Source organism: Vespa crabro, chromosome 24 (assembly GCF_910589235.1).
Source record: "Vespa crabro chromosome 24, iyVesCrab1.2, whole genome shotgun sequence".
Classification (NCBI taxonomy): domain Eukaryota; kingdom Metazoa; phylum Arthropoda; class Insecta; order Hymenoptera; family Vespidae; genus Vespa; species Vespa crabro.
In genome coordinates, this window is record NC_060978.1 from 1,002,087 (window position 1) to 1,018,387 (window position 16,301).

The 16,301-nt window shown below is 31.9% G+C and overlaps 2 protein-coding genes and 1 long non-coding RNA gene across 8 annotated transcripts in view; 2 read left to right on the top strand and 1 right to left on the bottom strand.

The window, feature by feature from the left end:
* Positions 1–6,425, top strand: part of LOC124432162 — a 13,628-nt gene extending 7,203 nt beyond the window's left edge. The window contains exons 2-7 of one of the 4 annotated variants that reach the window (XM_046980808.1): positions 412–568; positions 963–1,053; positions 1,151–1,254; positions 1,348–1,904; positions 2,231–3,142; positions 3,266–6,425. In XM_046980808.1, the coding sequence (XP_046836764.1) occupies positions 454–568; positions 963–1,053; positions 1,151–1,254; positions 1,348–1,904; positions 2,231–3,142; positions 3,266–6,352 (4,866 nt within the window). In that variant the 5' untranslated portion in view covers positions 412–453 and the 3' untranslated portion in view covers positions 6,353–6,425. Of the gene's footprint in view, positions 221–411; positions 569–962; positions 1,054–1,150; positions 1,255–1,347; positions 1,905–2,230 lie in introns of all 4 variants that reach the window. The other 3 variants (XM_046980805.1, XM_046980804.1, XM_046980807.1) reach the window with 3 other exon arrangements.
* A 493-nt stretch (positions 6,426–6,918) lies between these two features.
* Positions 6,919–12,122, bottom strand: LOC124432164. Its single transcript, XR_006944201.1, has 2 exons — positions 11,436–12,122; positions 6,919–7,718 (listed from the first exon to the last, which is right to left on the bottom strand). It is a non-coding gene; the product is annotated as an uncharacterized LOC124432164 (long non-coding RNA).
* A 119-nt stretch (positions 12,123–12,241) lies between these two features.
* Positions 12,242–14,806, top strand: LOC124432163 (cyclin-L1). Of its 3 annotated transcripts, none has more exons than XM_046980810.1 (5): positions 12,454–12,595; positions 12,714–12,992; positions 13,250–13,434; positions 13,638–14,222; positions 14,368–14,806. In XM_046980810.1, the coding sequence occupies exons 2-5, from the start codon at positions 12,951–12,953 to the stop codon at positions 14,615–14,617; spliced, it is 1,062 nt and encodes a 353-aa protein (XP_046836766.1). In that variant the 5' UTR covers positions 12,454–12,595; positions 12,714–12,950; the 3' UTR covers positions 14,618–14,806. The 3 variants fall into 3 exon arrangements, with proteins under 3 accessions (XP_046836765.1, XP_046836766.1, XP_046836767.1); XM_046980811.1 differs by having other exon boundaries at positions 12,714–12,886; XM_046980809.1 differs by lacking the exon at positions 12,714–12,992 and having other exon boundaries at positions 12,242–12,595.
* The last annotated feature ends 1,495 nt before the right edge of the window (positions 14,807–16,301 follow it).

Genomic DNA, 16,301 nt, shown 5'->3' on the forward strand with positions numbered 1-16,301 from the left:
AGAATGGCGGGTCCGCGGCGACGAGCGGGACGCAACCAACGGGATTCTAGCTACCTGAGAAACCTTCGGGAAAGTGGGTTATAAGCGCCGTGTGTATGTGTGTGTATGTGACACGGGACAACCGGTGCAACCGTTCGCATGTCGCGCGATTAGACCTCTCTTTGCGAACCGTATCGGCCACGATAGACCATCACACGGCCGTCGAAACGAATGGCCATCGGTGTGTCGTCATTCTCTATTTTCCTCTTACTTTTTCTATTTCTTTATCTTTTATCCACGTAATTTTCTCGCGAAATCTCAATCTTCTTATCTTATCGTCCGATATTCCAATGATTTTCATCATTAATCATTGAACTTATAACGTACGACGTTTCTTCGTCGCGTTAAAATGAAATACTTTGTCTATTACAGTTTCCCCGTCGCAAACGGTCGAAGAGAGACCCTAAGAAAAACATGGCAGGGGTTGGAAAAAGAACTTACTTGCGGGATGTGAATCCCTATCTCATCTGTCCTCTATGCAGAGGATATTTGATAGATGCGACGACGGTCGTTGAGTGCTTGCATTCTTGTAAGTAGAATAATAAGTATGAAAAAAAATCTCTAAATGTTTAAATTCCCTATAAACTATCAATTTCTTGACTTTTATAAAATAAAATAATATACGACGTGAAGATTGTGATATTGCTTATATTTAAAAGTAAAAATATAAAAAGAAAGTAAAAAAAGAAAAACAAAACAAAAAAAAAACAAATAAATAAAAATAAAAAAAAAATAAAAAGATAAAGATTACAAAAATTTCTTAAATAAATTAACAATCGAATAAAGTTCGTTGCGACGAAATAATATATAAAATTTTAAAAATATAGAAATAGAAAATACTTTTACTTCGAAGTTATATGACGTTATTGAGGATTAATTATCAATGATCGCACATATTCATCTTCCTTTTCGTTTCTGTACAGTTTGCAGAAGCTGTATCCTAAAACACCTTAATGCGGAGGCACGCTGTCCCTCCTGCAATCATGTGTTGAATAAGGCTAAACCAAACATCAAGTACGTTAACAATATTTTTGATCTAATATTTACAAAAAATTATTATAATTATAGAAAGTTGTAAAATCAAAATCCACCTTTGTTACGATTGTTATAGAGCTGACAAAGCTTTACAAGATATCGTGTACAAACTAGTTCCTGGACTTTATCATAAGGAGATGCGCAGAAGAAGAGAATTTTACAGAAGACATCCCGAGCATGGTAAGTTTATGTTTTTCTTTTATCAATGAAAATTTTGGGAGAAAATTTTTCAGCCTAGATGCGTTGAATGTCAATCGTCTTCCTTTTAAACAGCAGATGTCGCGACTCCGGAGCAACGAGGGGAAGATGTGAGCGGTCGATTAATCTTTGCGCCTGAAGACGCAGTCAGCTTGAGTCTCGAGTACCTTCCACCTGGTGCCGATCCATTGAAAATCTTGTTGAGTACAAACGAATCTGACCATTCGTCTAACAATAACAATAGTAACAATAACAACAATATTAGTAACAGCAACACTGTCAACAACAACAATAATAACAACAACAACAACAACAACAACAATAGTAGTACTAGCAACAACAACAACAATATCAACAATAACAATAACAACAGCAACAACTATAGTGGCAACAACAATAGCAATAATAACAATAATAGTAGTAATAGTAATAATGCTAGTAGCCACATCACGAGCAATAGACGGTATCTTCAATGTCCCGCTCTGGTTACGATAGCGCATCTTAAAAAGTTCTTAGCTTTGAAATACAGCGTCGATATGACGAGATACACTATCGAAATATGTCATCGAAGAGCACCCCTACCAGAACATTGGACACTTATGGACGTAGCCTACATATACGCTTGGAAAAGGGTAAAGATTTTTTCTTACCTTAACATATTTTTACTTTCCTCTATAATTTATATTCTTTAAAGTTTTTCGTTTGAATGAAAATGAAAGAAACCATTTTACTATGGGACTCGCGTCGATCCATCTTTCAGGTAAAACCGTTCAGGTAAATTTTCTACCGTCTCCTGTCCGAGTATTTGGTAATCACTTTAACAGAAGGGTGTAGTTTATTTGAAAGATGAATTGACCGGTTTTAAAAAATTCCTTTGCCGAAAACGAAATGATTTATTGAACGGAATTTTGCGTTGACGTACGAATAAGATAAAAGTTGCGATTACATTATTTTACAGAACGCTCCTATGAGATTCTTTTATCGGGTTGCTCAAGAAGAACAAGCCTTGGAAGCACCTTTGCACGAGAGGCCATCCACGCCTGGATTAGGTGCTAGTTTGCCACCGAGCGACAATTCGGTCAGCGACAATGTGCGGGATGATGATGCGGAACAAATACTCGAGATCGAACGTAAAACGATGGAGGATGACAAGGACGATGTCGTAGAGAAAAATGAAGTTGAATCGTCCAAGGTGAAATTACAAATGCCAGTGGTCCTTTGCAGTCGTCTAAAAATATCGAAAGTGGCCGAAAAGGATGATAAGAAAATGGATGTGCCATCTTCGACGGACGCTAGAACATTACCGATGACCTTGCCTTCTATTACGACGGTGACGTCAACGATAGGTACTACTACTACTGTGTGTTCGACAGCGATCACACTTTCTGTGACTGCATCTACCATCACTGCAACATCTGTCACTGCAACGGCAACTGCTACGACTGTATCTCCAGCTGTTGCTATAGCTACAGTTGCGTCTACAACTTTGGCTACAACTACCACGGCTACTGCTATAACCACGGCTACGACTACTACGGCTACTGCTATAACCACGGCTACGGATACGGCTACAGCTACGACCATGATTACGACTACGGCTATGACTACGACTACAACTACTACTACGACGATACTGACTTCAACAACAGTGAATACAATGTCCACGAGTACGACCACCGCAACTAACACGATGATAACATCTACGGTTAACGGCGAGGAGGGGAGTAAGCAAGTCAAAACGCCGATAAAAATATTGAAAAATTCGGATGGGAATTACGAGGTGTTAAAGAATCCGCCCCCTAATTGGCATTCCAGAGAACAAAATCCAAATTCTTGCGACGTCAAACCCACGAGCCCTGAATTCAGTGTTGTAAGTATTGGGGATGGACAAAATTCCAACGGAGTGAAAATAACTCTAAAACAATGTTCAGCTGCTAATACAAATTTAAAGAAACCAAAAGTAATTAGTAATGTTTTGTTACACTGTGGACAGGTTGAAAGGGAACCATCTGGCGGATTGCTATTCCAGCATCTTCAAAAAGATAAGGACAAATTTCAAACGATGGAGAAACAGGAGAAACAGAAACGCAGAGTTACTTTTATGGACAAACCAACTACGGTAAAGCCTATGTTTAATGTATCGAAAACTATAATAAAAAAGACAACCGAGCAAAACGATCGGAAAAAACAGTTCCTTCAAGGATTTCAATTGGCGGCCAAAGAACCAACGATTGAGAATATACTTATCGATAAAAGCCCTAAAATGATCACCGGAAATGCAAATCTAATTAGTGAAAATACAGCACAAACGAATTCTATCGTTAATAAGAAAGAACATAATAACGTTAAAACAAATGGTATGGAAATCGAAGGAACGATTGAAAAAACCAATACGGAGAATGGTAATCCCGTATTTGGAAATTTAATAAATGATAAAAAATCTAACAATAACATAGTAACGAATCCATCTCATAATATAAAATCTAATATTAATAAACCATTTATCGATGCTGAGACACGCATTATTGGTATAAATACAACTAGAAATATTAACGTTAATCCTAATGTCAATGTCAACAATAGTCCTGTAAAGATGGACGTCTATACTTTTCCAAATGATCCACCTGTAGTTCCTGTAGGTGCTGTTAAGAGAAAGTGTCCACCTGGTTTACCCATTTGTGAAGTTAAACGTAAACGGCAACAAACGCCTCCGACGCAATCCGCGAAAAAGGCAAATGTGTCACCACAAAGTGTTGCCAAAGCTTCCCGAAAATGTGTTACCGAACAACAAATCATACCAACAAAGAAGCCTATGAATGTGGTGAATGATTCAGGTCCCAGTCGTACGCTTAATGTCGCGACGCCCAAGACGTCACCATCGAATCCATTATTTTCAAATGACACGAGGAACCTTTTGGATGGTTGTGGTTTAAATATACCTGCCAGTTTGAGTATAACATTGACGGCTCCGAAATCTCCCGGAAATAGTGGATGTTCAAACGATATCAATGATATCAAAGATAATCGAAAAAACGTTTTAGGAAAGGTGAGTCCAAGTATTACACTTAACGATAGATGTGTCGATCCTCGTGTATTGAAAGCTCTGAAGACTGGACAAATCAGGATGCCTGCACCTCCTAAACCTAGACAAATGAAACAACCAGATCGCGAGAGCAATCATCAGCGTCAAACACCTACTGGGAAAAGGAAACGGGAACAAGAATCCAGAGATATCTTGGATTTGAGTGGTGGTAAAAAGATGGATATACATCCTTTGAGAATACCTCAGCCAGTGACGAAACTAAAAGCGAAATCGCCGATAAGAGAAAATATACCAGGTATCATCGATCAAGGACAAGTAGTTACATTGATGAGCGGTCATCGATATTACAGAGCTCCACCAGGTTCTTTAACGCCGGCGGCTCATCGCGTCAGCGATTGTCCTCTTCCTACACCAGGACGTACTCCAGTTTACGCTCCATCAGGATTATCTGGCTCAATGAATGGAAATCGTGCTAATAATAGTCTATCATCCGTGTTTCCAAGCTTGCAGAGCCTATACGCTCTGAGCCAAGCACCGAATCTTCAACAATTTCAAATGGACGCGATTATGAGATTACCGCGAGGTGGAGGAAATAGTGGTGGTAGTGCTGGAGGCGTAGGCGGAGGCGGTAACGGGGGCGGAGATAATACAGTTCCGAATAGCTGTATATCTAATAACATAGCAAGTTCCGAAAGTGTTAGTGTTGGTGGTAACGTACCTGGTAAGAGTCACTTAGCTGCACAGTGTGCTCCTGTGAAGCCCGCTAGATCCTCGGTTGCACCTTTAGCAGTTCCTATCACGAAGCATCAATCGACCGAACGGACTATGTCTAATTGCTTGAACAGACAAATTGTGAACGATACAAACAAAAATATGACTTTCCGTAATAACGATAATTCACCGACATCGGCCGATATCGTTGAGAGACTATTCGCTCAGCCAAAATACTCACCGGTTCTTGATAGCAACGACAAGTTCGTTGTTCGAAAGGAAAATGGAAAAACTACGAGTAGCATCGATGATAAAACAACGTCTTCTAATATATCGCGTGATCTGAGATTAGAATTGATTCCGGATAATTCGAACGACCGTAACAATTCCGTGGGTCAACAACAGCAGCAACAACAGCAACAACAACAACAACAACAACAACAACAACAACACCAGCAGCAACAACAACACCAGCAGCAACAACAACACCAACAGCAACAACAACAGCAACAGCAGCAGCAGCAGCAACAACAGCAGCAGCAACAACAGCAGCAGCAACAACAACAACAGCTCCAGCAACAACAACAGCAGCAGCAGCAACAACAACAACAACAACAACAATATAATCGCGAAGCTGCGAGTCCGAGAGTTTCCTCGACCGCTTCACCGTCTCCACCTCCAAGCGAGAGTAATGGCAATGGTTGCGTAGATGAAAATAGAGTAGTAATTAGAAAACAAGAAGATGGTGTTACGATCAATCGTTCGGATGAAAATCGAAACGATATGCCGGCCTCATCGAACTCTTTAAAAAACAATCCTAATGCCGAGGTCTCAAGCACAAAGTCTCCTGCCAGTCCGGACTCGAGTTCCGTCGCTGCGGACAGTTCAGTCGTTAAAGTTTGCCCAAATACGGATCAACAACAAACTTCCTCGTCTACGCAGGAGTCAGAACGTAATGTTAAATCTAACGAATCAACGAATAAAACGATGGACGTTTCTACGGGCGAAAATTCTTCCGTTGACGGTGAAAAAAGTAAAACCAATGCGACGAAATTGTCGGACGGTAAACAAATGACATCTGAAATGTTACAAAAGAGATTATTGGCGGCATTTCCCACGAACGAATGGGCGAACAATCCGATAGCGGCCGAACATTTGGGAAACTTTTTAAAGAGTTTAAATGCATCGATGAAAACGGAAAACAATAAGATTAAGGATAAAACGATCGAGAATATCGGCGAAAGTGATAAAGATAGTGTTAAAACAATATTTACGAACAACGAGGTGTCGTCGAATCAACAAAAGGAAATCGGCGAACGTTCGTAATCATTTATTATTTCGTTAATAATAGTTTTCGATTTAAATAAAAAAGAATAGAAAAAAAAAAGAGGAAGAAGAAGAAGAAGAAAGAAAAAAAAAGAAAGAAAGAAAGAAAGAAAGAAAAAAAAACTCGTAACGACGCGATTGTCGTTAGAAAAGAGGGTCCATCATTGCTTATGATTCTCGAGAGACTAACGAGCAGACACTGCCATTTAATTATCTAAAAAAGAAAAAAAAAAAAACAAAAAAAAAACAACAAAAAAAAAACAAAAAAAAAATAGAAAAGAAGAAAAAAAAAAGAAGAAGAAAAAACTTACATGACTTTATTACCTGCTTTTTCGCGTATAAGCGCGCAATACGGATATCCATCATTATATAATAGATACCTAATAATATAAACACAGAGTATTTTGAAAACTAAGTATGAAACATCTTGCCGATTAATGAAACTCGAAGAAATTTTATTTTTTTATATGTGAAAAAACGTGTCACGTGTATACATATGTACATACGTACATACGTATACTTTAGCAATTTACATGTACGTAAACTATTTTCTCTCTCTCTCTCTCTCTCTCCCTCTCTCTCTCTCTCTCCCTCTCTCTCTCTCTGTCTTTCTCTTTCTCTCTCTCTCTCTCTCTCTCTCTCTCTTTCTCTCTGTCTTTGTGTGTGTACTCTTCGTATATTCATGATTTAGAAATTGTAAATGCTTTTTATATATATATATATATTTTTTTTTTCTTTTTTCTTTTACTTTTATTTTATTTTCTTTTTATTTTTAATTATTATTATTATTATTATTATTATTATTATTTCTTTCTCTTCACATCCGCAAAAATTAATATATGTATGTATGTGTATATTGGACTAAAGCATTATTGCCGATATATTATGAGATAGCATGATTTAATAAATAATTAAGTTGTTATAGGAAAAGGAAATATTTACGTTTATATTTAAAGATATCCTCCGGGAATAAAATCGACGCGTGTGTATGTATCAATATATTCGTTCGTCTATTATATAGCTTGAAGAGAATTATGCTTTATAAATTTGTCCCAAGATATTTACGTATTTATATCATTAAATTGAATTTATAAAGAGCATAATTATTAGAAAAATTTGGAATTTTAATGATAAATCATAAATAATGATAATTAAGTATTATTATTGTTATTTAAGTTTTTTTTTTTTTTTTTTTTTTTTTTTTTTTTTTTTTTTTTTTTTTTTTTTTCTTTTCCCTCCCTTTGCTCTAATTTTCATGTTCTCCAATGGGGAAAGATTTCGTTTCGATGAATTTGATAGAGCACCACTGCACATTCTGCCTTGCAATTAGCACGTTCATCCCAAGATGCATGCGAGACGAAAAATTCTATAGGTGAGAAAGAAAACGTTATGTATATGTTCTCCTCTATGGTAGGTAAACGTGGTTATTACTCTGCTAAAATACGTGCCCACGTTCGCGATATTTCTCTCCTTGAAAGAAAAGAAAAAAAAAGAAAAAAGGAAGAAAAAAAGAAGAAAAAAAAAAAAAGAAAAAAATTCTCATCCATGATATTTCCTTTTGTTTCTTTTCACATGTATGTACATATATATATATATATATATATATATATATATGTATACATGCACATACACACACATACATATACTACACATGCACACAATACATTCGATTAAAATAGTCGATGAAAAATTATTCAAAATCAAAACATAGATATTATCTCAAGCGGTGGGAAAAGAGAGGAAAAAAAAGAAAAAAAGGAAAGAAAATAATATTAATCCGCGGCGAGCATCTGCAAAATTTGTTTATCAATTTGATCAATCAACAAAATCCTCGTCTCAAATATATCTACATAGAGAGAAATGACGTAATAGAATTTTCATAGTTCGTGCGTCCGGTGAAAACGAAAGTGGAAATAATATTTGCTACGAGATTCTAAAAAAAAAAATGACAAAAAAAGGAAAAAGAAAGGAAAAGAAAAGGGAAGAAAAAAAGAAAGAAGAAAGAAAAATTGAAATACGTAAATGATATTTAAGAAGATGGATATCGATGATACGTCGATTATATCTTCGTTGAAATGGTGGTAAATAAATGTCTAGCCCGCATAATAGTACGAAGGAAACGTTAAAGTATATTTTTCAAAATGCAATAAATATTTTTCAATTATCTATTTATCTTGAATAATGATCCTAACATAAATCGCGTTTAAACGGACACGCGTCGAATCGATGAGACACCTCTCTGTGAAACAAAATATTTGAAGAAACAAAAAAAAAAAAAAGAAAGGAAAAAAGGAAAACAAAGAAATAAAAAGAGAAAGAAGGAAAGAACGAAAAATATAACGTAAATATCATTTGGAAATTGCGAAGAGGAAAGGGATTAAAAAAAAAAAAAGAAAAGAAAAGAGAAAGGAAAACGTTAAAAAAGTAAAAAAGAAAAAAAAAAAAGAGAGAACGCTATGTCTGGCATAGATGTGTGACGATCTTTTTACAAACTTTTTATAATATCGACGATATCTATATAGTATTGTTAGTATTTAATTTTATTTTTCGCGTTATGTTTTACGTAGATATTACTACGGATGTATACGTTGTATAATAATTGTTATGTTGTGCAAAATGCAATACGACTATATTATGATTATATAAATATACAGGTTGTTTCATTTTAAAAGATACGAATGAATATCTCCGATCTTATTTGGATTATAAACAAATGTTATTAAATAAAAGTTTGTTTAGATTTAAAAATGAGAAATGTAATTATATACGACAGCGATCTCACAGAGGATGCTGTTGTTATTATATACGGGCATCGTAAACAATTATTTATTTATTTATTTATTTTTATTTTTACTTATTTATTATTATTATTTTTTTCTGTCTTTTCTTTTCTTTTTTTCAATATAAAAATCGATATTTTAAGCCTAGCAAAAATTGTAGAAAAAAAAATATCAATACGTATCCTACGAGCCACTTATTACTGCTCATCTTTTTGATCGATATTTTTCAATTGAGTTATGGAATTGTTTTGAGAGATTTAACAAATTATATATTTTGTCAGATATATCTGAAAATCTTTTATGTTAAAACATTATTGTTTATAAACAATATTGATCTTATAAGATCAATAGAAACGGAAATATTTTTTGGCGGTGTCGATTAAAAATGAAACATCTTGTGTATAATATATATATATATATACATATATATATATATATATATATATATATATATATTATAATTACACATATAAGCATTTATATATATTTATGTATTCTTTTTTAAAAATGTATATATTTATAGCTACTGTATTAACCTGTCATACGTGCCAGGTATAATGCATCAAATCCTACTACTTGGTAAGAAAGATAAAAAAAGAAAAAAAGGAAAAAAAGAAACAAAAAGAAAGAAAGAAAGAAAGAAATCGATTTTGAAGAGAATCGATCGATTAATCGACGAAAAATGTGTCGTCCGTTAAATACCCACATTAAATCGGTTGAATGTATCTTCCGTATATTAAATACAATTAAGAAAAGTGGCATGTAACAAGTGACAAATATCACTTACATATATAAATATGCATACACACACATATATATAAATATATATATATATATATACACATGTATATACATATATGTATATAATGTGTGTGTGTGTATATATATATATATATATATACATACGTATCCATATATATACATGCCAAATAAATTATTTCTTTAAACACAATTCTGTGCTCGTAGATGCGAATAATAATTATATAAATATTACATTATAAAAAGTGAAATTAAAATGTTGTTTATATCAAAGTGGAAAACTCGAGCACAGGATCATTTCCATTTAGAATATTTCCCCCCCCCCCTTCTCCCCCCGTCTATCCTTAATTCCATCTTTTTGTTTTTTTTCTTGTTTTGTTTTTACTATCTTTCTTTTTTTCTTTTCTCTCTCTCCCTTTTCTTTTTTTTTTTTTTTTTTTTTTTTTTTTTTAAGGCATAGTGGTAAGTATTAATCATACGAAAAATAATATTATAAGAGTATTTATCTCCAATTGGGATGGACATTTTTTAACCGCCGTAGAAGGACTCGAGATCTTTGTTAACTTCAATCATCATTATTTTATCGTCATACACTTCCTGCACTTTGTCAGTAATAGTTAGGAACATTTTGAATTTTACAATAGGAGAAGATCTTCGCCCAGGTGAGAGAGAGAGAGAGAGAGAGAGAGAGAGAAAAAGAGGAAGAGACAGAGGGAGAGAGAGAGAGAGAGAGAGAGAGGATAATTGGATATAATATAACAATAACAGACTACTACTGTCAAAAGTATACATGTGAGAATCGTTCGTGCTTAAAACTCGCGTGATCCTGTTGTATATCTGGCGTATACAACATAAATACGACATAAGAAGTAGGACAAAGAGAAGGAAGTAGAAAGAAATAAAGGGGAAGAAAGTTCATCCGGCCGGAAGAACCTAAAGAATGTATTTCACCGAACATTCTTATGTCAAGACGGACAACATACGTAAATATTATAATCTTCTTGTAAGACAATGACCTCTACTGTTTATCATAATTATGTTAATCCTTAATCGTATATTGTATTCTATGTTCATAGTCGCTGTATCACACACATACACACACAAACACACACACATAGGTATATATAAAGCTATGTATGTATATATATAATAACTATGTGTATGTATGTATATATATAATTATGTGTATGTATATATATATATATATATATACATATGAAAATAAAAAATTCATTAAATAAAATGTCTTGAGCATATATATATATATATATATATATATATATATATACGTATCGTTTGCGCGTTGTATTATAAAAACAAATTTTGGATTTCTCGATGTTGGCTTAATATTCAACCATAAATAAGTAAATTACGTACTGACTGTAATAAGAAAATTATGTAAATTCTTTTTTTTTTTTTCCTTTTATAATCGTACGATTATAAGTTCAATGTTAAATAAATAACAATTCTTATAACAGCGTAAAATTTCATATTCAAAATGAACGATAATTTCTTTCGTTTTTATAAACGTAAAATAAACTCACGTGTATATTTAATAATTACTAATCTTCGATTATGATCATTCTGTGATATTCGCGTGTTTCTCCTTTTTTTCTTTTCTTCTAATTAAATTTAACAAACACTTCGATCAATCTCTCATGGATTACCAATCAAATTTTGATCAACGATTAAACGTCGATCAGCATTATAACAAGTCAAACTTTTCATAGTATTTCGTTATTAATTTTTATTATCGATAAATTAAGAAACGTATAGATATTACGGAAGAAATAGAATAATTAATTAAAATGAACTAATAGAATAGATATATATATATATACATTTTCATATTACGTAGAAAATTCTTTTCAAAATGTTATTGATATCACAAAAATATAAGTTAAGAAGGATATACCGTTGAAAGTTTTACTATTGGCCAGACTGTCGATCGAGTTAATCGTGATTGGTCGAAAATGGTAATAGGTTATATTTCTATTAGATTTCATACCAAAGAATTTATCCAATCGATGCATGATATGAGTTCTTCATGATTATCACGTGATACATATTACAACCAATCAAAATATTCGTCTTACGATCAACATCTTAGATGGCGTTCTTCGCACTATTATGTCTTAATGTTATTTTAACATTAATTAAACTATAAAAAATATAACAAGAAATATATTATATATATATATATATATATATAAATGAAGTATAATAAAACACAAGTTAAGAAAGAATACAATGAAGTAACAAACAAAAGAAAAACAAAAAGAAAATGTATTGTCGTGACGTCATTTTCCGGAAGTGAGTCTAGGGATTATTTCGACTATTGACAATTCTCTAGTAGATTTTATCCAGCGTAGTACATATATCAAAGAAAAGCTATTAGGCAATGAAATAATATGGCCGTTGTTTGGTTAAATATAAAGTATTGAAATAGTCTGTTAAATTTTTTTTAATCATAAAAATGAGTGTGAAAGAAAATTCAACGACAATAACAAAACCTACGACCGTTCCTAATACTAAATCTTACGGGAAGATAGTACTGACGTTGCAAAATTGTCTTTTACCAGAGGAAAAGCTTAATAACACCCCATCGCATTTAGACGATTTAGATGCCGAAACTGAAACAGACCTTCGAATATTAGGATGTGAACTGATACAAACGGCTGGAATTCTTTTGAAATTACCTCAGGTTAGTAAATGTACTCTTAATTTTGTATATATTGCACGCTTAGGAATTTTCTAATCTCTGTAATCTCTGTACAATCATTCTTTCTATGATACAAAAATAAGGTACATTATGTTTATAGTTAAGCACAATAGAAAATTGTAAGTTAATTCTATTGCGAAGTTAAACTCCGCGAGATTGTAAATCTAAAGGTATCGTACAAATTAAGGAAGAGGAAGGAACATGATACTATCGTCACGTTCTCTCGTCGTTTTCTTCACGTATCTTTCGTGATATCTACAACATTATAACATGGTATAATCCCAATAAAATTGTATGTATTATTATTGTACATATTTGGATATCCCTTGTAGTTAGTATGGCAAATAAATTGGTTTTGGTACAACCATTCGAGATGAAAGTAAGTGTAATATTATAAGTAAAAAAATAAAAAAAAAAAAAAAAAATAAGAAAAAAAAAAATAAATAAATAAAAAAAAAAAAAAAGAAAGAAAAGAGAACCTATTTTCTTCGTTACAATTGAATTCTCCTTACAGTAACAACATAATTATATTCGTCAAAATCATTTATAATGTTAAAGTATACAACAATATCACTCTTTTTAATAATCAATTTCAAATCGGGAAAAAGCTCTTTCCTCGTAAATTATCTTTTACAGGTTGCAATGGCCACTGGACAAGTAATATTTCAACGCTTTTATTATAGTAAATCATTAGTCAGGCATAATATGGAAATAACAGCCATGGGTTGTATCTGTTTAGCTTGTAAGATAGAAGAAGCACCCAGAAGGATTAGAGATGTTATTAATGTTTTTAATCACATTAAGCAAGTTTCCTGTCAAAGGTAAATATTTTTTATTTAATATCAGGTTGGAAACTATGAAACGGGCGTTGAATGAAAAAGAAAAAAAAAAAAAAAAAAAAAAAAAAGACTAAAACAAAAAAGCCCGTTTCATAGTTTCCAACCTAATAGTTACATCGTTGGAAAAAAAAAAAAAATAAATAAATCTATATGCAATTAAATTTCATTTATTTCATACGTTTTAGGCCGATACAACCTGTAATATTGGATCAGAATTATGTGGCATTGAAAAATCAAGTTATTAAGTCAGAACGAAGAGTATTAAAGGAATTGGGTTTTTGTGTACATGTAAAACATCCGCACAAAATCATAGTAATGTACTTGCAAGTTTTGGGTTATGAAAGGAATCGTGCCCTGATGCAACAATGCTGGAATTATATGAATGATTCATTAAGATCGGATGTATTTTTGAGGCATCAACCAGAAACCGTAGCGTGTGCATGCGTATATTTGGGTGCACGTCAGCTTCAATTACCTTTGCCATCCTCGCCACCGTGGTTTTCCCTTTTCAAAGTCAATGAATCTGCTATAAGGGACGTTTGCCGTCGCATTTTACGATTATATTATAGGCCACGTGTAAATCCAGAACAATTGGAAAAAAAAGTGGAAGAATTGCGTCGCCAATATGAGGAGGCAAGAACAAAAGCTCGAGGTGGTGATGTTGATAGTCATACTCCAAGTCCACCATTGCCTAAACATCATAATGCTTGGGGTGGTTTTATTAGTCGCAGTGGCACACACGCTGTGCCAGAAAGAACTAAATCACCGAGGTAAGAGTTTATAATATTTTTCGTTTAGTTCATATAGTTTTGCCAGTGTATTTCTTTTTTCTTTGTTTTTTTTTTTTCCTCTCTTTTTCTTTTTCTTTTTCTTTTCTTTTTTTTGTTTCTTTGTTTTTTTTTTTTTTTTTTTTAGACGTTCCAAGTCAACCAGTACTTCTCCGTCAAAAGGAGAAGGAGCAAAGCATAATAAAAGAAAGAAACATGCTAGTAGAAGTAGATCTCGTAGCCATAGCCATGGTAGATCTCGTAAACCCAAGAAAGCTCAAAGAAGAAGATCAGGTAGTCACAAATCATCACGCAGTCGTTACAGATCACATAGTCGATCCCGAGAAAGAGATTCGGAAAAATCAAGTAAACATCGCAGTAAACACAGACGGCATTGAACGTATCACAATATAAGTGCGAAATAAAATTAGGTTATAAAAAACAAAAAACAAAAAAAAAAAAACAAAAAAAAAATATGAAATTTCTCGAATAAAATTTGGAATTCCTAGGGAAAAATAATTTTTTCTTTGAGAAGTTGTAACGTTTGTAATTTGTAATCTTTGTAAATAAAATATCATTTTGAACTATGTCATTGAGACATTCATTATCCCCCCCCATAAAGAGATATGCAATACTTATGAATATATTATTTATTGTTTTTTTTTTTTGTATTTTTTTATTGTTTTTTTATTTTTTATTAATTAACCTCCATCCAGTCGAAATATTTCTATCAGATGCGAATAATATTTGAGATTATATAAAAAGTGTGACTTTCAGGCATACCAACAATATACCAGCAATAAAGAATAAAAATATTTTGATTGGAAATTATTTATATCTATTATTTATAAAGTTATTTATATATTATTAAACTGATGATATGTATTCATTCATTTCTTTGAATATAAACATTAATGTGTATACCATTAATCATAGCTAAAAATTTAATGAAAATGAAGAATTATTTTAAGACAATGACATCATTAAATCAATAAGAAGAAATAAAGTAAAATATTTTTATTATACGATTATCTATGTCTTCCCATTTTTTTTTTTTTTTTTTTTTTTTTTTTTTTTTTTTTATAATAAAGAACAACATTTGAATGTAATGCTTCAGCATCATAAATCAATAATATCAAGAAAATGAGAAAAATTATCTTGTTTGTTCAATCAAAAGTATTAGAAGATAATTATGATTTATTATTATCAAACTACGTTTACATCCATCCAATTGTTTTAAAAAATATCATACACATGAAAATAATAAATAATTTATAATATGTTAACATTATGGATAATAAAACAATGTTAAAAAAAAAAAAAAAGGAAAAGAAAAGAAAAATATACCTTTCGAATGTTGTTTTAAATTTTAATTGTAATATTTTTTGCATTCAAATAAATCATTTATTACATAATCGATAAAATGAATTTTAATCGAGAAAAAGATTTAATAAAAAGAGTTAAAAGTAGAAAATAAGTAGATTGAATATAATCATTCGTCAAGTGACGAAAACGTAATGGCCGTCGTATTTTGATTAACTAACATCAGGTAATATCTATTTGTATGATTATATGATTTGTAAAAATATATTTTAAATATATTTCACTAATAATATATACATATATATATATATATATGTGTGTGTGTGTGTATGTAAAATTAGGATTGAATTTATGAAAATAATTGAAAATAAAATAAACAAATTTAAATACGTAAGTATTGTCCAAAGAAACAACGATTACGATAGGTTGAAATATAAAGATTGATCAGGGATAATATTGTATCGTATAACGGATCACATTTTCATTTTATTATTCTAATTGAAAATAATAATAATTAAAGTTTATTTTATTCGTATACGTTATAGTAATATCGAACGTATAAATTTCAAATTTTTCTTAGATATAAATGTATATAAATATTTGTTAAAAACAAAATACGTAAATTTATTTGTAAAATAAAACAGAACTAAATTATCACAGATGGTATAAAAGATATTTTCAGTAGCGAGCTATTTTGATTGGTCGAAAAATCAATCTCTTTGTGACGTCATTTCCTAGTATCACTCGGGCACCCTTTAT